This window comes from Lissotriton vulgaris, chromosome 6, assembly GCF_964263255.1.
Source record: "Lissotriton vulgaris chromosome 6, aLisVul1.2, whole genome shotgun sequence".
Lineage (NCBI taxonomy): Eukaryota > Metazoa > Chordata > Amphibia > Caudata > Salamandridae > Lissotriton > Lissotriton vulgaris.
The window spans coordinates 785,810,037-785,832,982 of NC_141694.1; the positions used below are offsets into that span (position 1 = coordinate 785,810,037).

Sequence of the window (22,946 nt, forward strand, 5' to 3'; positions counted from 1 at the left end):
GGGAGGATTGTTTGAGTTTCCGAGCCGCTAATGGAATGAGTGGGAGAGGCGGAAAAGCATAAACAAATATCCTGACCAATTCATCCATATTGCATTGCCTTTGGACAATGGGTGTGGATACTTGGATGTGAAGCTTGGGCATTATCTGGCTGTGGGTCAGTGTCATAATGGTCCCATGGGTCAGCATCCTGTGGGATATACTCATCCTCATCCCCATCCCTGCATCCTGAGGGCCAGGTGATAGTGGTGGTGGTGAATGTGTGGATGTGTCGTACGAAGGCATTGGAGGAACCAGAGCCTTTTTGCATAAGAGATGGTAGGAAGTCTCCATACTCACAATCCGTTGGCCCGGTGTTGGATTCGGCTTTAGACACAGAGATGTGTTCTTCTTCCAATTTGGCTTCCTGCGCTTGTGATTCTTCATGTTCGGAGTCGTCTCCGACTAGACCCTATACAAAGCCGCTTTGTTTGTGCATTTCGTGACGTCAAGCCCAACGGTCACAACGCGTCTTCTTCAATCGAAACGACCGACATGCGTCGCAGTCTTTCTCGTCGTGTTCCGGGGATAGGCAAAAGTTGCACACTTTGTGCAAGTCGGTGCGTGGAAACTTAGCGCGACACCCATGACAGAACTTGAATGGAGTCAGTTCCATTGACTGCTATCTACCCGGACGTGGGTAGGCCCAACGGCCCTCCACGAATCTTCCGATCGAAGGATTACGAGTGTAAACGATACAAGGAGAATGGGAAACGTGGTCGATTAACAATACCGTCGATGGTAGTGGATTGCGCATCGAAGGAAGCCTGAAAAACGGTGCCGAACCGGAGCGCAACAATTCACATCTGAACCCGATGGCGGAAAACCTAACCATGGAGTCGATGCCCATGCGCACTATCACTGAAAGGAGGTGTCACCTACCTCGTGACTGGAAAGACTTCTTCGAAGAAAAACAAAGTGCAAACATCCAGACCCAACACTAGATGGCAATCTATGCACAGCATGTGATCTACACCTCAAATGCCTCGAACATGCAGTTATCCATCAAGATAGGTAAAGTTTCATGAAAGGACAACAAATGCGTACTTTAACTCGACTGTTATTAGGTACTATTGATATGGACAACATCTATAAACTTCCATTGGCAATACAAACCTTTGACGTGGCCAAAGCTTTTGACCCGGAGCATTGAGCTTATTTGTGGCTTTGCCTAGAAAAACTGGTATTCCAACATCATGTATAGAGGCTTAAAGGTACGATACTTAAAAACCTTGGCTAGAGTATTGGTTAATTGTGGTTTAACATATTGTTTTCCTGTATTTGGAGGTACTCAGCAGGGGTGCCCCTTTTCCCCTCTATTGTTTAACTTATATATTGAACCCCTAGCTCAAAAGGTGAGGGAGGACCAAGACATCCGACTGTTTAAAATACATGTATACTCAAAAAAGATTAGCCTCTATGCAGATGATTTGATAATATACACGTCTGAGCCCAATACAGATTTGCAAAGATTAGAGAAACTGGTCATCAAATATAGAAAAAACTGAGATTATGGTTTGGAACTCAGAGATACAGAATAACTTAGTAAAAGAGAAACTGCAATATCTAGGCATTCTGATCAACTGTGAGTTAGACTGAATTGCAGAGGTTAATCTGAAAAAAGCTTGATCTGAGGCAAACAAACCCCTCACAAGGTGGCAGAATTTATCCCTGACAATATATGGCAGTGTAAATCTGGTTGAAAATAGTATTTTCCTTAAGCTCACTTTCCTATTTAATTGTATTCCGTTAGCCTTTTTGAAGACACTAATTGAAAAGATACAGGGAAACAGTAGTGTTTCTTTTTGGGCATCGAGAGGGGTGAGAATATAATGGAAGACGTTGAGAAAAAAGGTTAGAGAGTGAGGCTTACAGTTAACAGACATTCAATTGTACTGTATGACTTTCCAACTTTAACAAATTTAGGTTTTTCTAAACACAGTGGTAGACTCAGGCAATGGAGATATATATATGGTGTTCCGAATTCTGTTAGGATCCCAGGGTGCCAAAGCTGGTTATTTATGTAAGTTTGAGTATCCCAAATACTTTATCAATATGCTGCTGCCGGTTTTAGCATCTGCTGTTGACCTTTGGACTAGCCTTTGGAAAACATGGTTAATACCATATTTTAATATTTATGAACTGATCTGTGACTTGCCTGACATGCTGGAGTGTTTACAAGTAAGCTTATATGTCCCGTTGTGTGCCACAGGAATAACAAATGGGGGGATTTGCTGGATGGTAACACGCTACAATCCAGGCCAGAGCTGAGCCTGAAGACTGGGGAAAATGTGTCCAAATTTAAATATCTACATTTATCATTATAGGCAATGGCAATCAAAGATGAGCTGCAAGTTCCAGTTGATATCGAGGCCACTCTACAGAGCTTAAAGTTTTAAAAGGAAATTGCTAAATGGTATGGACTGTTGTGTCAAACTGAGGATCTAAATTCAAAACCGCCTTATGGAATATGGAAAGGATGCCTGCTGATTGACAAGTTGAAGACCCTATGGCAAGTATTCTTTAGCACTTTATATGATGTTGTCAGTCCCACAGCACTTAAAGGAAACCATTTGTTTACACTGCACAGGGCTTTTTGGACCCCCCATAAACTCTTGAAGATTTCCAGTATGATCGAGAGACGTTGTAAGAAGTGCAACTTAGCCAGAGCGGATGATTTGCACATGTATTTGGAATGCCCCTGCTTAAAAACATTCTGGGGTAAGCTCAGTGGTTTCAGAAATGGCTAGCACAGAAATCAAGGTAAGCCCCAATTTGGTAATGTTCGGAAAAACATAGGAGACAGAAGAAGAATCTGCTAAGTGGAAGGGAAGAAACGTAATTCTTTTTAATTGATATTATTAGTGAGACACACTATTTGTACAAAATTGATTGATCCTGACCCTCCTAAGCTGAAGGATTTGTTAATACAAGTAAAGAATGTTGCTCAATGGACTTATGATGTCGAAGGTTTAAGAGTAAATCTAATTTGTGGTTCCCTGTGACTGAATGTTTGAGAGCCAGACATAAATGGGTCCAATGATTCTTAACACCAGCTGTGCTGTGTCAGAGCAATGGCCTATGGCCCTGCACGAAAGGAATAGCCCCACCACCTATCATTGTGGTGTAAATGTTTGAACGGCTAACACTGTCTATTGGATCAAGAAAGTTTGGTAATAAGAACAAAAAAACAATGCATCAGTGACGGCAAAATATCTTCCTGGTGAGGCCAATATAATCGCGGACTGGACGTCTAGACATATGGTAGATTGCAATGATTGGAAATTAGGTCCACTGGTTTTCCAGTATCAAAAGACTATCTAGCTCCCATGCAAGATAGATTTTGTTTTCGCCTACACACTGAATTGCTAGCTAAATCAGTTTTACAATTAGCTGCCAGACCCGTACGCACAACATGCAGATACCTTCCTTCAGAACTGGCAGAGAAGTCTTCATTGTGCCCACCCCTCCTTTAATAATGATACTGAAACTGACTTCTTATCTGAGACCTCAGAAATGAGAATTAGTTGTAGTGATATCATGCTGGAGGCCACATGTCTGGTTTCCAGCTCTGTTGGAATCAACTGTGGCACATATGGCCCACCTCCCTCAGTCTCCTCAGTTTCTGAACAATCCCGAATGGGATTATCACCCCCCCTATAACATCATACCAAGTTCATCTCATTTGCCTGGCATCTGGAGATGCTGGCAAGCCCTGTGCCTTCCACAGGCAGGAACCATTGACATCAAACAACAGGAATGGAAAGAGGTTCTTGGCTTTTTCTCGGACCCTGTATATCCACATGGTCAATAACTACCTGAAAGTGCCCTTCCCATTGCATAGATTTGCTTAATTAGTGCCCATGGTTAGCTACAGCTTGCGGAGACCAGCTTTGACAATCTCTCTCTTCTACAGACAAAATGTCTTCTTTTTAATAAAGCTAAGTGATTTTCTAGTATATTTTTATAATTATAACTATGACTTTTTCTCTTCTTTTTACCACAGACAACATAAGAGCACAGTCCAATATTTTTCTTTTCACTTACTATTTTCAGTAAACATTTGACCTTTTGGGTGCTACCTGCCTCAAACTAAATATGTAATGTAAAAATATATATCCTGTAGCTTGTGTGATATGATTTTATATTGCCTAACTTTATAAACCACTCAACATTCAGACTTGTGGTTCGAGAGAGAATGATATATCGATATATATGTTAATATTGGTGAAAACGATGTCAATGTACACCCTGATGTATTCAAGCATAATAACTGCACTACTAATAAATGCAATGTTGACGCACACCTTAACCTATGCGTGCATAACTATGTCAATACCAGTAAATGTAATGTCGATGTGTGCCATACCTTATGCATGCATAACGATGTCATACAAGGAAATGCATTGTTGAAGTTCACTGTAACAACTGTACGCATAATAATGAGAATGTCAGTAAATGTGATATCAATTACCGCCGTATTATATATACAAGCAAACACAAACTCGTATCATTGCTGTGAAATTCACCCGAGATGACCTCCCCATCAACTCTGAGTCAGAGATATGTGGTCAGGCATGCCCTGCGACCCAAACCCAAGTCTACCGATGGACATGTCACACTTAAAAAGTGCCCCAGGGAAAACCCTGAATGATCCCACAGATTGGCAGTTACAACACAAACAGGACTGAGGAGATTGGCCCCAATAAAACAAGTTTTGGCCAAACGCGCATGTTCTCAAGACTCCAAAAAGTTAGATGCCACATGTAGTTAGGAACACTCAGCCAATCAGGATATGACATGTACACTGCATGAGGTGATCATGTGCTCCCCACACTGAGCAACTGAACACGTACACACTGGCCCAAACTAGCTCTCCCCCCAGGTCGAGAGCCATCTGTGCTCTTCTTATCAGATGGTTGTACTTGTTGTTTATGACTAGGATGCTTTTCAAAGAATATCGGATTGTTTTATTGTACCCCAAAAACTGTTTATATGTGCAGCCAAGACTTCTGTACATGACTTCTGGTACAAGTATATATATATATATATATATATATATATATATATATATATATATATATATATATATATATTCACTGAAAAAACCATAGGTTATAGACCATATATAGTTAGTAATTTGCATTTAAAAAACCTTGAAAATTCACTGAAAAAACCATTGGTTATAGACCATATATAGTTAGGGATTAGCATTTACAAAACCTTAATTTACTCGCACAAAACCATAGAAATTCGCATATATAGTTAGTTGCAATAACTATATATCGCGCACCCGCAATCCACTGCTGATGATGTCACATATTACATCATTCATGACATGGTCAGTGACATCTCAAATGACATCACTGATGACATCTCAAATGACATCACTGATGACATCACTGATGACATCTCAAATGACATCACTGATGAAATCACTGATAACATCTCATTTGACATTACTGATCACATCACTGATGACATCATTCATGTGATAATACGATAAACCTCTTCAGACTCTAATAAACAGTCCCTACAATTTTGCCAAGTTTGGTGGAAATCTATTCCTTTAAATTTTATTTTACTGTTTCTCTTGGTTTTCCCCTTGTTACGCTTACCGGAACGCTACCCGGTACGCAAACCGGACGCTCCAAAAACACAAGATGTCGGACTCCCGTTACGCTGCCGGTTAGCTGCCCGGTTGGCGTACCGGGAAGCGCCTCTACCGCGAAAAATCGCAATTTTTTTTTTCTTTTGCCCCGCGGGGCACTTTAATATCCCCCTCATCAATCCTAGGGGGTCAGGAGGGGTCTACCTTGCCCCCTTTCCTTAATTTCCCCCTTCGTTTTTCACCACCTCTTGTCTCTCGATCCTACCGAGAAACAAGATGGCGGCCGCTCTGGACTGTTTACAATGTTGACAGCCAATCAGCTTCTCCTCAGACTCCCGTTACGCTGCCAGATAGTTGCCCGGTTAGCTGCCCGGTTCACGTACCGATTTGCACCTCTACGACAAAAAATCGCAATTTTTTTTTTTTTCTTTGGGCCCCGCGGGGCACTTTAATATCCCCCTCATCAATCCTAGGGGGTCAGAAGGGGTCTACCTTGCCCCCTTTCCTTCATTTCCCCCTTCGTTTTGGCCTCCTCTTGTCTCTCGATCCTACCGAGAGACAAGATGGCGGCCACTCCGGACTGTTTAGAATGTTGACAGACACCGGAGAGCCAATCAGCTTCGCTTCGCAAAGCTCCGTTACGCGAAAAGTACGCGAACTGGTGCGCTATCCGGTACGCTGTCACAGATATATCTGTTTTTTTAAACGTTAATTTCTCAAAATCCACTGGAGCACATATATTGAGACCCAGCAAAGGCACATCGGGCTAACAGTCCCTACAATTTTGCCAAGTTTCGTGCAAATCCCTTCAGCCGTTCGAGCTAAAAGTGAGGCCAAACGCCCTATGGAAAAATGAATGGGAAAAACGCGTTTTGGGACCCCCCTTTTTTCTCGGCCCCCCCTTGACGGAACCCCCCCAAATTTTCAGGGGCTGCTCAGAAACCAAATGTGCCATTTTCCTGAAAATTTCAGCCGATTCCGTCCACAAACGCCAAAGTTATTAGAGATAGAATTTTCAAAAGTTCCATAGAGAAAAAATCCTAACTATATATATATATATATATATACCTTAACCAGCGCCCCATTGAGTGTGTACAACACAAAAAGATGATTGTTGGGATGTTGAAAATATGTTTGGAACAGAACTTTTTTATTTTCAATAATCAAATATACCAGCAACTAAGAGGGGTGGCTATGGGGGCCTGCTTCTCCCCCAGCTTCGCTTGTCTACATATGGGGCTGTGGGAGGAGCGGGTCCTCATGGACCAACACAAAGAGACTATGTGTAACAAGGTAATGCTTTACTTAAGGTATATTGATGATCTATTCATGATCTGGAGGGGATCACTTGAAGAGGCAACAGAATTTGTGAGAGAACTCAACACGAACAACTTAAACCTTCAATTCACATCACATATTGATAAAGAAAAAGTCACTTTCTTGGATGTGGAGGTTTATATCAGGGACAACACTCTGCAAACTAAATTGCACAGGAAAGAGACTGCTGGCAATACAGTCTTACATGCCAGCAGCCAGCACCCCCAACATCTAATCCGTAGCATCCCCTATGGGGAGATGCTAAGATTACGGAGAATCTGCAGCTCTGACTTGGAATGTGATCTTGCCCAACAAGCCAGCAAAGCCAGGTTCTTAAAGAGGGGATATAGCAGTACTCTAATAGATGGAGCGATTAGACGTACTAAAAATACAACAAGGGCGGAAGCCCTAGTGCCTAAGGTTAGATCTATTGCAGAGAGTTCTAGCAATGAGCTAATTCAATCGAGAGCCATTGTTACTTACAGTAGCCAACATTCCCAGATTAGAAAAATTCTGAACAAAAACTGGAATCTGGTCAAGGATGACCCAGTTATTGGCAGCCTGGTACCGGATAAACCCAGCCTCACTTTCCGCAGATCTCCCAGTCTAGCCAGTGCATTAGTCAGTAACACACTAGAACCCACTAAATCCTGGATGGATCACATTACGGGTTTCAAGAAGTGCCTAACGTGTAAAGCCTGTCGCCACGGGATTAACAAGACACAGGTCTCACACCCTTTCTCAGAGAAGCCCTTTGTGATTAATAAAAGACTCACTTGTAAGACAGAATACGTTGTCTATGTCTTACAATGCCCTTGTGGCCTACAATATGTGGGCAGTACACGCCCACCCGCCCACAAGCGCATTCTACAACATCTAAGGGCAATTTCTGGAAAGGACCAAGCCTACCCGGTGGCTAGGCACTTCGAAACTGTACATAATAGTGACCCCAGTGGCCTTCAATACTTGTTGACTCTGTCCTACCTCTGAGAAGAGGGGGAAATCGGGACGCAAAATTGCGCCTGCTGGAAACCAGGTTTATTCTTGAGTTCAACACAAAGAACCCAGGAGGTTTGAACGCTAGCGAGGACTTATACACCTGTCTCTAGTAGTTGTTGTTAACCTGTTGATAGTCACTTTTGCACTTTAATGTACATTAATAATGTTTCATCTGATTAATGGTGGGTTTTCTAAACAGCTCCCCCTAAGAGGATCTCGTTCTCTGACTCTGCTACCTGTTGTTAACTGTAGTATGTTTTTAATATTGGCACCAGCACCTTTCACTTTGCAACAATTTTTTGATCTGCAGTAACCTTAAAAGGATAATTTAATAGTGCGTTACTATATTGAATTTATGAGTATGTGCAGTGTTAAACTATGCCCACTTGGGCGTGATTTTCGTAACAGTGTAACTAACATATTATTCGAATATTGAATGTAAATGATAAATTTGGGTTCATACAGCCATACTAATGTGCATATGAAGAAGTGATGTCTATTTAGACCGAGATGTGTATATATATGAAGTAGTAGTGAGAAAAAGTTTTAAACTATGTGTATATATATGAATTTATTTATTTATATGCAAATTTTAGGATTAATACATGCTCCATATATGTATTCATATGCCTTAGAACCCGCAAGGCACTATGCCCTTTATCCTTCGATAATCTAGTGGAGTATGTTTTCACTGTTTACTAGAAGGTGACATGCACAGCTGTACTCAATTAAGCACTAGCACTTTAAATTCCCTTGTTTGTGTCCATGGCACCTATGTGATCAAGCCTCTCTTGAGGTGAAACGCGTCATGGTGGATTGCAGGCTGTAACTTTTTGGCACAGAATAAATTGCACTGAAGAAACTGCACCTACTTTGTGGTCTCGCTCTTTTCGTTGTTCTGCAGGGAAGCAGAAGCCAAAACGACGACTTTTGGAAAATATATATATATATATATATATATATATATATATATATATATATATATATATATATATATATATATATATATATATATATATATATATATATATATATATATATATATATATATATATATATATATATATATATATATATATATATATATATATATATATATATATATATATATATATATATATATATATATATATATATATATATATATATATATATATATATATATATATATATATATATATATATATATATATATATATATATATATCAGGAACACTCCAATCTTCACAATATAAGAAAGGCACTGACTCCGTGAAATTTCGAATTCCAAATAAGTTTTATTCCACTTTTAGGCTGCTTTGATGCGTTTCGGCGGTTAGCTCCCGCCTTGTTCACTACATCTCTGCATTCTGTGACTCAATTTATACCCCTGTGACATTACATTACATCATGAATGTTTGACTCTTTTTTCACGGTATATTGCAGCTTGTTTTACATTTTGACTACCCTGTTGCCATGACTGTGCTAGCAACTCTTGGTTTTGACAGACATAGAAGAGTTCTTGAGGCATGCACATTTCTACATAACGTCATCATGGCTTGCACGTTTTGCAGTTACTATAGAAACCTCCCCGCAATGACAGCCTAGTGATTCCTTCGTTCCTTCAAAAGCGCCTGGCTGGTGTGGTTCGGCGGTCCCTGTGTGCGGAGTTTTTCTAACAGTGAGTTTTGGCATGTGTGTTTCACAATTAAACGGGGTCCTTGAATTACGCGCAGTTAATTGGCGCTTGTGTCCCGTCATGTATTGTGAATAATCACTATGTATGGAACAATATCTTGTGGTGTGGTTAAAATATTGAACTGTGGAGTGGGTTTGGGGACTGGTGCCTAGGGTTATTCCGGTGCGTCATGTATCGGGCCCATAAAAATGCGGAGGCCCCAGGTTTATACCCGTGTGTAGTGTATTAGCCTAACTATGTGTATCGCACGCTTATAGTGCTTGGCTATTTCAAAGTACCGCTGGCGCTTATCCCTCTTCTCCAAGTGGACTAAACTGGGAAACTCTGATAGTTATGGTATAGTACCCTAGTGGATGTGCGCTATGAATGTAACTATGATTATTTACTCCACCTGTGTTTGTCACACGGAATCTTTCTTTTACTCCCCATTTAGATTAAAATGCATACAAATATACATATTTTTTAACTCCATATAGGATTCCCATTGTCAAACATCGAGAACAATGTTCAAAATTGAGTACACACGCCCAAATGCAATGATATTTAAATGATGAGACGACATGCCTGTCCGTAATAGCTTAAACTACCATTTGAAATCTCCAGAGTCTAGGGGTGGTGGTTGTGCTCATATGTACAAAGTGATGTGAGGTTAAAATGCGAACAGCAGATGTTTACTGGAATGGAGAACGGGAACTGGGAAGAGGATAGGAACTATTATTAATGCTCCTACGGCGACTTACAGATGTACGCTAAGAGCCTCATCTGCATTGAGGCCGTTAGGTATCTTGGAGTTTAAGAGGATTATATATCTTGACTCCAATCTCCTAAGTGTTTGGAGACGGTTTCCCCCCCTGATGTTTTTAGGGACACTGTCGATGACAAAGTACGACAGTACCTCTATGTCACCTGCGTGGACCGTATTGATGTGTCTGGCCACAGGATGGGCCAGATCATCATTTGTCACTGCTCGAAGGTGCTGGAGAACTCTCACATGTACAGGGTGAATTGTACTCCCCACGTACCGCTTCCCACAAACACAAACCAAAACGTATACTGCGTATTCCGTTTTACAGGTGTATTTGTCTCTAATGGAATATGGTTATTGTCTGAAAGGCACATCCACCTTACTTGTGTTTATACCGTGCTTGCATGCTTTACATTTTACACATTTTTTGAAACCCTTTTGGTTGGTAAGCCAATCTGCAGGTTTTTTGAGGATTGGGGCGTTGCAGACCAGATGAGTTCTCATCGATTTGGCTTTTCTGAAAGCAATAGAGGGTCTTTTTCCACACATTTCCCCGATGGCAGGATCATTTTTGACCAACGGCCAGTGTTTAGTGAGTATTTTCCTGACCTGGGTGTGGTAGGCAATAAAGCCTGTGATTAGTCTAGGAGGCTCTTTGGTTGGTGTTTGTGTGGCAGGGACCTGTTTTTGTGTAAACAGAAGATCTTTTCTGTTTAATGTTCTGCATTTGGTATTTGCTTTCTTGCATGTTTCTTTGCTGTACCCTCTTTTTTTCAATCTAGAAAAAAGATTTTCTTTTGCCTCAGTGAGCCCTGTTTTAGTGCTGCAATTTCTAGTCATGCGTAAGCATTCCGCATAAGGGATGGATTCTTTCAGATTGTGGGGGTGGAAGCTTTGTGCGTGTAGCACAGAGTTTCCCGCAGTAGGCTTACGGTAGGTTCGTGTTTGGATTTTATTGTGTTCAGTGTAGAGTTCTAGGTCAAGGAATTGTATGGAGGTGGCATTGGTGGTGCATGTGAATTTTAAGTTCAGTGCATTGTCATTTAGCTGTGCAGCAAATGATTCAGCCTCCTCTTTTGGTCCTTGCCACAGTATAAAAATATCATCAATGTAGCATTTGCACATGACTACATTCTTGGTTAATGTGGCTGCATGTTTGACTCCTAGTACCTGTTCCTCCCACCAGCCCATGTGTAAATTTGCATAGCTGGGAGAGAAACAGGTACCCATAGCTGATCCTTGTAGTTGTTTATAGTGGAGTCTGTTGAAAAGGAAGGTGTTGTTTGTTAGGCACCATTCTGTCATTTCTAATAACATTTTAGTGTGGTTGTACAATGTTATAGGTCTCTGCCCCAGAAAAAGATTGACGGCTCGTAGTCCGTCGTGGTGTCTGATACTAGTGTACAGAGACTGCACATCCAAAGTCATAAATACATAATCAGTTTCCCATTTGACATCAAAGATTTTGCGTAAAAAGTCTCCAGTGTCTTTTATGTATGCTGGAAGTCGTGATACAAATGGTTGTATGAAATGCTCAATGAAAATGCTTGTGCATATATGAGAGAGAGTCAGAGGTAGACAGACAAAAACCGAGAGACAGAGACTGACAGCGATTTACACCCAGGTTACCTTAAACCATTGCTTTTACTTACTTCTATATGGACCTGATCATTATATCGACCAGGCAACAGCACCTAAATTGCTAGAGAAGGAGTAATGCATGTTAAATAATTTATCATACTCAATAAAATGGCCATGGTTGATGTAAGGGGCAATAACGGTTCTGAGGGTTTTTATCCAGACATACATAAATATATACATTTATTTATATTTTTACCTTGAGATCTCTGTGAATTAAGCCTTTTGAATGAACATATTTCACTCCCTCGACGATTTGCTGAAATATTACCAATGATTCTGACTTGTCACTGTCCTTTCCCCTTCTTTCATCAATCCAATTTTTTAAAGTTCCCTTTTCACAAAGTTCCATTTGGATGAAGAGTGCTTCACATAATATCCCACAAGTATCACTGGATAAAAAGTGAAAAAACGATTAAACGACATAAAGTACAAAAGTTGTAAATAAACATCTTTCACAAAACGTCTGCCACTTATATTGAATAAACTCCCAAATAAATATTTTGGCAACATGCGTTAAAAACAAGTGTTTTTTTAAATGCTTGTTAATGCTCAATTCTCTTCCTTATTCAGAATCAGAATGATTCACATGGAGTTCTGACCTCAAGCAGGTCATTGATAATAAACAAGTTACTTACCGGCCACTACAGTTGTCCAGCATTGGTATGTTTCATCATGGATTCACATGTTTGAATCATTTCCTGCTGTCGAGCTGTGAGTACAACAGTAACCTTTCAACAATATTAACTTAATTGAACTGCCTGAAAGGCATATAAAATGTGGCTAGTCACCCAATCAAAGGCAAAATCTTTAACAAAGGAATTGAAACTTAACTATACATATCAGTATATCCCAGCTGAGCAACTTACGGCCTATCTCTCTTTTCCCGTATTTTGCTGGTCGATCAGCAACTCTGGGTGGCAGGGTATGCTCAGACGTGAGTCCCTTGCTCACTTTGCCACTGGATTCAAGCAAGCCAGGCTGAAGACGGCTGGAATGCCAGAAACCGGTCCTCTGAAGTTTGTTTCCGGTCCAGGGAAGGCATGGCTTGGCAGTTCGGGCTGGACTGTTCCCATGAGGCACAGGGTCAGACTGATTTGCACATAGCCATGTCTGAACTGGAGTGGCAGAGTGGGCTAAAGAACGGTGATGGATTAAACCCAGATCTTTTGACTGGGTGTGAGTGTTTGATTGGTTCAGATGCTCCGTCCATTACCACACCCTTTGTACCGCTTTTGGCCGCCATAAGTGTGGCAGGGTATGCTCAGACGTGAGTCCCTTGCTCACTTTGCCACTGGATTCAAGCAAGCCAGGCTGAAGACGGCTGGAATGCCAGAAACCGGTCCTCGGAAGCTTGTTTCCGGTCCAGGGAAAGCATGGCTTGGCAGTTCGGACTGGACTGTACCCATGAGGCACAGGGTCAGACTGATTTGCATACAGCAATGTCTGAACTGGGGTGGCAGAGTGGGCTAAAGAACGGTGATGGATTAAACCCAGATCTTTTGACTGGGTGTGAGTGTTTGATTGGTTCAGATGCTCCGTCCATAACCACCCCCTTTTGTACCGCTTTTGGCCGCCATAAGTGTGGCAGGGTATGCTCAGACGTGAGTCCCTTGCTCACTTTGCCACTGGATTCAAGCAAGCCAGGCTGAAGACGGCTGGAATGCCAGAAACCGGTCCTCGGAAGCTTGTTTCCGGTCCAGGGAAGGCATGGCTTGGCAGTTCGGACTGGACTGTTCCCATGAGGCACAGGGTCAGACTGATTTGCATATAGCTATGTCTGAACTGGGGTGGCAGAGTGGGCTAAAGAACGGTGATGGATTAAACCCAGATCTTTTGACTGGGTGTGAGTGTTTGATTGGTTCAGATGCTCCGTCCATTACCACCCCTTTTGTACCGCAATCAGCAACTCTCAGCACATATTGAGGCTTGCAGGCTTTTACATCCCACACAGGCAGGATTTCGGGCCTGCCACTCTACAGAGTCTGCGCTCCTCTTTTCCACTGAAGCCTTGCGCAAACACGTGGATGAGGGTCAAACAGCGGCACTGATTCTTCTTGATCTCAGTGCCGGGTTTGACACTGTGGCGCATCACACCCTGCTACAGTGCCTGAGGCAGGGGGGAGTGGCAGGTATTATTATTATTACATTTCTTATATAGCGCCAGAATCGACCCCCGAAGGGGTATCTCCACGCTTGCCTTGGGAACCCGTCCTGGTTTTTCCCTGTGAGATAGCCCCTACAGGGCATCCCCAAGGTGAAAGCCAGGCATCCCGCCGCGGGGGGCTGTTGTGAAGATTAAGCAAGCTTAATGCCCAGAGTTGCAGAGTGTGAACCCATGATTAGGTCAGGCACCGAAGCGAGAATTATCGAGTCCGTGGACATTTGAGCTCAACACCCTGCCGCGTCGGGAATCGAACCCTGGTCCCGGGTCTGACCTCTGCTTCAGGGTCTGCCTGCTCCAACCAGTGAGCCAGGTATGGCATAGAAATGGCTGGAATCCTTCCTTCATGAGCGTAGCTTCTGTGTTGAGCAGGGGCCCCACGGGTCAGAGGCTTTTGACCTGAATCATGGGGTCCCACAGGGTTCAAGCCTCAGCCCCACCCTTTTTAACCTGTACGTGGCTCCGGTAGCCTCTATCACGGAACAGTATGGGGTGGAGGTTGTAACTTATGTTGACGATACTCAGCTGGTTGTGGCTTTGCACGCGGCTGGTAGGTTTGCGACTTGTTTGCAGGACTTGGCTAGCTGGATGGCCAATAACTGCATCAGACTTAATGTTGATAAAACGGAGGTGCTCATAGTGGGCAAATCCCTATCGGTCTGGACCTCTGCGTGGTGGCCGCAGGACCTAGGGCCCCTGCCTACCCCTATGGATCAAGTTAAAAACCTTGGCATGTGGATCGACTCCAAGATCTCGTTCGACTACCATGCTAGGCGTGTGGCAGGCACCTGTTTTGGCATTCTTCGTAGTCTGAGGAAAACACTCGACTTGCTCTCTGTGTCAGCAAGGAGGGCCCTGGTCCATGCCTTGGTTACTTCCAGGCTGGACTATGGGAATGCCCTCTATCTGGGAGCAAGTGCGAGGTGTCTCCAGAGACTGCAGTGTATATACAGAATGCTGCTACACGTCTGATATTGATGATTCCAAGGAGATGCTCTGCCAAACAGGCGCTGGGGGCGCAGCACTGGCTGCCTATTAAAGAGCGGATCCAGTTTAAGGTCCTGTGTATTAGTCACAAAATTGTTCAGAGGCATGGACCCAGCTTCCTGCACAGCTTGCTTACACCGTATGAGCCTACTAGGCTACGGAGGTCGCAGGGTGCCGCTCTGCTACAGGTCCCCAAGATCAGAAGGGCGAGAATGGGAGGCAGATCATTCCGCTACTTGGCGGCGCGTAAATGGAATACTCTTCCCCTCAGGCTCCGTTTGGAGCCCGTGGAGTCAGTTTTCCGGAGGGAGCTTAAAACCTTGCTGTTTGCAAGGGTTTAGTTTGCTCTAGGGTCAGTAGTTTGGTTGGGGAGTACTTAGGCCACTGGAAGCGCGGGGACACACTGGCTAGTGTAACCATGCGCTATATAAGCTCAGTATTATTATTATTATTATTATAACTAAACTACACTACTAAATAACAGAAGCTACCATACATAAGATTTCGATTGCACAAGTTTAAAAGATATGTACATAGTGAGCCCCTGAAAGGGAAGGAGGGAAGGTTGCATGTGAATCGTTGAACGATACCAACACCAAAGAACCTTATTTACAAGTAGTCAACTAGTTTGTTCTACTGTATTTTAACTTTCATAGAGTCATATGCTTGAATCAGAATAGAACAAAGGAGATGAACACACACATGTACATACATTCTATGGTTGGTGAGAATCAGATAACGTTCACCTTATTGCTCATTTCCCTGTTTACTCTTGTGTAGCTCCAACCTCCAAACTGTAGTGCTTTATGATGGTGTGGCAGTTCTTCTGAGTAGCTGCCTTGCCTATGTCCTCAAGAGGTACTATAGCATACAGAGCCCCTGTTGCAGTGTGGCCTCTCACTGAGAGTGCTGTAAGAGCCCTAAAGGGGCTAAGTAAGTTTTGCATGGCAGAAAAATGATGGCTGCTGCTTTCCACCTTGCAATTATCTTTGGAAAGGGCACATCCCTTGCAGGATGTCTCGAAAGGTACGAAAAACTGGTCAGTTTTTTCCAAGCACCTCAATTCTCTCGATGTACAGTTTGAGGTACGTGAGAATGGTAAGACAATGACGGGATATATATGCGAGAGCAAAATGATCTATGAAAAACAATGGTTCATTGGCTGTAAAAGTCGAAGCGTATCTTCGGGATAACATTTGGCTTAGTTTAAAGTCAGTTTTGTATAATTGTAGAAAGGATTCCATCTATTTTTTTAAATGCCTCCAGCTCACTAAGCCTTTAGAGCAAGGCAAGTTAGGGCATATCCTGTGGCATGTCAGATATTTCAAAACCAAAGGAGAAGGTAGAGTGGTTGAAGTAATTGGGGACTGTGGGCTGCCACCTCAGCACCAAAGTGGAAGGCAGAGGCAAAGCAATGGTCACACCAATGGGGTAATTGCCACACTGCCACAAGAGAACATGGTAATGGCAGTGCTCTCAAGCTTAGCAGGCATGAGTTGCCCTCCCAGTCCAGGTACTTTCTTTGCCTTCTGATACCTATGGTCTTGACTACATCACTCAAAAATCAAACTTCATGCACCTAAATGCAAAGATAAATCCTAGATTACGTTAGTGTAAGTGTCCCCAAGGCGGGATAGAAAGACAGCTGAGTACCAAAGTCACTGGTCTTTAAGGAAGAGGAAGCACAAACGCTTGACTCTCCTCAAACCAATAAGTTAACATAAATCCATGCCTCTTCCTTCAGAACCTTAAGTTCAGTGATTTTTCACTGAACTTGGAAAGGTCCTTCTTGGTCTTTCTTCTGGCATATACCAGTCCAAAACCTTAAAGAATTTTGTATTGAGTCTTCAAAGCAGTGTTAAAACGGTGTTGAATGAAAGAAAACACCATCAAATCTTGAGAAAATGCAAAAGTTTTTTTTATAGTTCTCTTTCTTTCTATTGGTTAACAATTTTTCTATCAATCTCAGAGATCTAGACATTTTCGTTATATGGAAATGCTACTCCAGTGCCTTTCCTCTATTTTGTCGGTTCCTGAGGAGAAGAACGCAGGGGGTCATGAAGGTCAGATAAACTCGTTTACGTAGGTAACTGTCTAGATGTGCCCTTTTCTATAGTTCGGGCGGTGTCTGAAGCAGCGCTGTGAAATTTAACACAGGTTTTAGATACATGGTGCATGTGAATGCTGTCACAGTTCTGCGGAACTGGGAGACAAGTACAAAGTGCTTTACAGTGTGGATTACCAATACACTATGGAGCCCCATTACATAGGCAAGCCCCAACTATGCAGTCAGCGCTGAGTGTGCAGACTGTGCAAAGAGCCCACTCCCTCTAGAGACCCAAGCCCTATTAGGTAGGCAAGTCAATATTACACACAATCCCACTGTGTGTAGCGCCAACCCCCCCCCCCCCCCCCCCCCCCCCACAGACATGCAAGCGGTATTATGTGGGCAAGCCCCTAATATGAAGAGTTAGTGCTCAGTGTGCAGACTGTGCGTTGAGCCCACTCCCACAAAAGATTTAAGCCCATTAGGTGGGAGGCCCCTACTATGACCAGTTGACACTCAGTGTACATCCCACACACTCCAGGCACCCAAGCTCCTTTATGTGGAGAAGCCCCCACTACGGGCAGCTTGAACTGCCTATGGTGCGCTTCAGGGAGAGCCCACTCCCTCAGGACAGGAGAGCTCACTCCCTAAACATAATCAAGTCTACTTATGTAGCAAAGGGCCTTATTGATTCAGTTATGTATGTTAGGAATTGTTTTATGTAAAAGAAATCCTAGAAATTCACTGGAAAAAAACAAGGTTAAAGTGATGTTGTAGTTAGGTGATCATGTCTGTCATAACAACACATTTGCAACCTGAAGAACCACTGAAATTCACTGTTCTAGTTTACTGGGATAACTATAACATGCATCCCTGCTACATACTGTTTATGACCTCACATAATACATCACTCATGAACTGTTCATTGACATAATTTATCACATCACTGATTACATCTCAAATGTTATGTTATTGTTAGAGCGCAAAACAGCTGCCCCAGCAACGGGGCGTCCCGGCGCTGAACCAAGAAAGACACCTGAGGGGAGAGGGTGAAACAGCAGGAAGTTTAGATCAGAGGGAACAGATGAGTTTTAATTGCCTTACGAAAGGCAGTCAGGTTGGTCAGAGAGCGAATATGAAGTGGCAGGGTTCCAAAGTTTCGCCCCTAAAACTTTGAAGGAGCGGCCACCCATTCTGCTGAGCCTGGTTCGAGGGACAGACACAAGGTGCTGTCCTAAGGAGCGCAAGGCGCGCTGGGGAGTGTAGGGTACCAGGAGCGGGCGTAAGAGTTCAGGACAGCCTGATCTAAGAATTTTAAAAGCAATGGTGAGGGTCTTGAATTGAATTCGAGACTCGATCGGCAGCCAATGTAGTTTCCGGATGGTAGCTCTAACAGAGCACCTACAGGGAAGGCCTACCACTGCCCTTGCTGCTGAGTTTTGAACCCGTTGCAGCCATGCTATCTCTGCTTTATTGGCGCCTAAAAATAAAACACTGGCATAATCCAACCGAGCAAGGATGATAGATTGGACAATTAGTTGCCGCGTTTTGGAGTCGAAGAAGCCAAGTATCGGGCTGAGACTCCTCAGCATGGTTTCACTGATGACATCATCCACCATACTGTTGTTCAATTTAGACTACAAACATGCTTTTGAACTATGCAAATAAGTATCAAACGGCCCAGAATCATCTAAGGCATAAACATGTATACAAAAACAAGAAGAATCCTACTGCTAGTGTGAGGAAAGACGGGGAGGGGAAGCACTCAGTGTTGTGTAAAATACCCCTCACACACCAACAGGCCCCTTGGTGTCATGCTTCATCATCGGGGTCTTCGCACCCCGCTAGAGGGATGCGGCACGCTGCGACCTACGACTACGTGGGAGCGTTGACAGGTGTAAACTATGTGTGGTGTGTGTTGATTGTGAGTGATAAGGGGATTAGATGTGAGTGGGAAACGTGATGAGGAAATTTAAAAAGTACCTGGCTAGTGGGAAAAATGAAAAAAACTTTATTTCGTACCCCTAGCTGGTGCTATTAAAAGGTGTGCAGAAAAAAGACGAGGTTGGCTTGTCTTAATTATGGACAAAACCTCCAGAGGTTTTGTCCATAATTAAGACAAGCCAACCTCGTCTTTTTTCTGCACACCTTTTAATAGCACCAGCTAGGGGTACGAAATAAAGTTTTTTTCATTTTTCCCACTAGCCAGGTACTTTTTACATTTCCTCATCACGTTTCCCACTCACATCTAATCCCCTTATCACTCACAATCAACACACACCACACATAGTTTACACCTGTCAACGCTCCCACGTAGTCGTAGGTCGCAGCGTGCCGCATCCCTCTAGCGGGGTGCGAAGACCCCGATGATGAAGCATGACACCAAGGGGCCTGTTGGTGTGTGAGGGGTATTTTACACAACACTGAGTGCTTCCCCTCCCCGTCTTTCCTCACACTAGCAGTAGGATTCTTCTTGTTTTTGTATCAGTGCCCGTGGAGTAGGAATCCTACTTTGTACTCTACCTCCCTTCTTTGTTAAAAATATAAACATGTATATGCTTACATAAATAATTAGACTGTAGTCTACTGCCTGGAGACACACAAGTCCCATAAGGTGCCATGCTCCTACTACGCACATCCTATTCAATTTGCACACATTTTCACGGAGAGTCCATTACCTTCAGACTTCCCACCAACAATAGGTGCCTAAACATCTTTTACATACAGCCTTCATTCATCCTGTGCAAAACTCTTCAGGTCGAGCCCACTCCAGGCAGGCACCCAAGTACCATTAGGCGGCCAAACTCCTACTATATACAACCTTTTTCGGCAGCAGAGCTCTTCACAGAGAGCCCACTCTCTCCAAGCACAGATGATGTGCTAGCACGCTTAATGAAGACTAATGAAAACTGTTGGGAGAAATTGTAGGCAGATGCGTGTAAACTATCTTCATTAGATCAGACCTATCCTGAGAATTAGAGAGTTGCAACAATAAAAACAATCTTTCAAAAGGGTGATCAGGCAGACAAAAAAAACTACAGATTAATTAGGTTAATAGATGTGGGTGCAAAAATGTATAGCAAAATATTGTTCCAGGCAGTTTCACAACGGTGCAAAGAGCTGAATTTGATCCAGTTGGTACAGGGCCGCTTCAAGCCTGGGCATTCTACTTTAGATTAATGCCTTAAGCTATAGCCTATTTTACAAAAATCCTTAGAAACAGGGGGCTCTTTCTATACCTGCTTTGTAGACTTACAGGCTGCATTTGACCTGGTTGAATGAGAGATTTTGTGTGGCAAATTGGAAAGTATGGAAATTCCATGTACTTTACTGGGGATACTTAAAGAGATCCCCAGTGAAAATTGGGCCAGGGTACAGATGGACACCGATGGTAGTCTCTTCCAGAAGATAAACATTAACAATGGGCTAAGTAAAGGTTGTGTGATGGCCCCAACTCTTTTTGCCCTGTACTTAGCTGACCTCTCAAAAACAATACTAGGTACTCACTCCTTTTCTGCTAAAATTGGGGGGGGGTGGGGGGGGGGGGCTCCCACATATCATGTCTGCTTTATGAGGGTGATCTTGTTATTATGGATCCTACCCCAGCTGACTTACAAAGGAAAGTGGTTCAGTTTAAATAGTACTGCATGAAAAATAAGTTCATGATTTACTAAGATAAAACCAAAATGATGATGTCTGGTAAGAAGAGGCACAGCTTTGAATGGCAAAACCATTATCAACCATTGGTAGTTTACAGAAATTCATACAAGAATTTTTCAGGACATCCCTCCAACCAGTGATAGCAGCTTATGAACCACTAATTATTTCTAAAATGTTATATGAGTTTAAGTGCTGTGCTTAAATAAAACATTAGATTGAGATAAGGTAGACAAATGTTGCTTAAAAAAACCTATTATCCCTTCCAAAATGTATAATAGTATCAGCTATTAGGGTGGAGGCTGAGCTCCAATCCTGGTCCATAAGGAAAATGCTACTTACCAGTATGCATCTATTCTTGGCATGTAGAGCTGCAGAATCGTACACTTAGCAATAGATCGCCACCTGGTGTTGGGCTCGGATGATTGCAGGTTGTTGTCTTCTTGGAAGAAGTCTTTGTAGTCACGAGATAGGTGACTCCTCCCTTGGACAATACTGCGCATGGTCATCGACTCCATCCTCAGATTGTTTTTCGCCATGATGGGAAATGATGGAGTTAGTAGAAGTAAAGAGAAAGGATGTCCATGCGTGTGCATCTAAGTAAGATGAGTACTGGAACGGATACAAGTCCAGGGGAGGCAGGAGGAAGTGTACGATTCTGCAGCTCTACATGCCAAGAACAGATGCATACTGGTAAGTAGCATTTTCCGTTCGAGGCATATGAGCTGCAGATCGTACACTTAGCATCGATTGTGCAGCAGTGTCTCCCCTAGCGGTGGTCGTTTGTATCTGTTGCAGCATACTGAAATAGTGTTCTAAGGACAGCTTGGCCTACTGCAGCTTGCTGCTTGGCTTGCACATCAACACAATAGTGTTCAGTGAAGGTGTGTATTGTAGACCATCTTGCTGCCTTGTATATGTCCTCTAGTGGTATATTTCCTAAGAAAGCCATAGAGGCTCCTAGTTTGCGAGTGGAGTGCGCTCTAGGAGGAACAGTTAGTGTACGTTTAGCTTTTTGATAGCATATTTGTATACACTTTACAATCCATCTGGCAATTCCTCTTTTAGAGATGGGATTGCCCTTGTGTGGGGGAGAGAAAGATACAAATAGTTGTTTTGTCTTTCTGAAGGATTTAGTCCTGTCTGTGTAGTATAACAGAGCTCTTCTAACATCTAAGGTGTGTAAAGCCCTTTCTGCAACAGAGTCCGGTTTTTGAAAAAACACTGGTAGCTCTACTGATTGGTTAAGGTGAAAAGGATTAATAACTTTTGGCAGGAATTTAGGATTGGGCCTAAGAACCACTTTGTTAGGATGTATCTGAAAAAATGGCTCTTGTATTGTGAATGCTTGTATTTCACTAACTCTTCTGAGAGAGGTGATAGCAACAAGGAAAGCAGTTTTCCATGTTAGGAATTGCAATTCACACTTATGTAAAGGCTCGAAAGGGGGTCCCATAAGTCTTGTAAGGACCACATTTAGGTTCCATACTGGAGCAGGTGGTAACTTAGGTGGGATTGTTCGTTTTAATCCTTCCATAAATGCTTTGATTGCAGGTACTCTAAAGAGAGATAGATGTTGCCTATTCTGTAAATAGGCTGCAATTGCTGTCAGATGCAGGCGTATGGAAGAGTAAGCCAAATTGGACCTTTGCAGGTGTAGAAGGTAGCAAATAATATTTTGGATGGAAACATCCAGTGGATCAATGTGATTATTGTTACAATATATTGCAAATCTTTTCCACTTAGCGGCATAACATGCTCTGGTAGTGGGTCTCCTAGCTTCTTTAATTATGTTCATACAGTCTGGTGGTAGGTTTAAGTAACCGAACTCTAAGACTTCAGGAGCCAAATCGCCAAATTCAGTTGGCTTGGTTCTGGGTGTCTTATTTCTCCATGGTACGGTGTTAACAGGGATGGCGTGTGCCGTAATTTCTGATGTGGAACCAGTGAGAGATCTAGTAGTGTGGTGAACCATGGCTGACGTGCCCATGTGGGAGCCACTAGTATTAGTTTGAGAGACTGTTGTCTGAGCTTGCGTACTACTAATGGAATGAGTGGGAGAGGCG

General features: G+C 42.9%; 1 protein-coding gene and 1 pseudogene across 1 annotated transcript in view; one reads left to right on the forward strand and one right to left on the reverse strand.

The window, feature by feature from the left end:
* The window catches only part of LOC147707994 (endogenous retrovirus group V member 1 Env polyprotein-like), a 40,972-nt pseudogene extending 38,536 nt beyond the window's left edge, over positions 1-2,436 (forward strand).
* Positions 1-22,946, reverse strand: part of EIF2AK2 (eukaryotic translation initiation factor 2 alpha kinase 2) — a 515,830-nt gene that overhangs the window by 166,941 nt on the left and 325,943 nt on the right. The window contains exon 12 of the mRNA XM_086925273.1: positions 12,225-12,417. Coding sequence (XP_086781399.1) covers positions 12,225-12,417 — 193 coding nt within the window. The remainder of the gene's footprint in view (positions 1-12,224; positions 12,418-22,946) is intronic.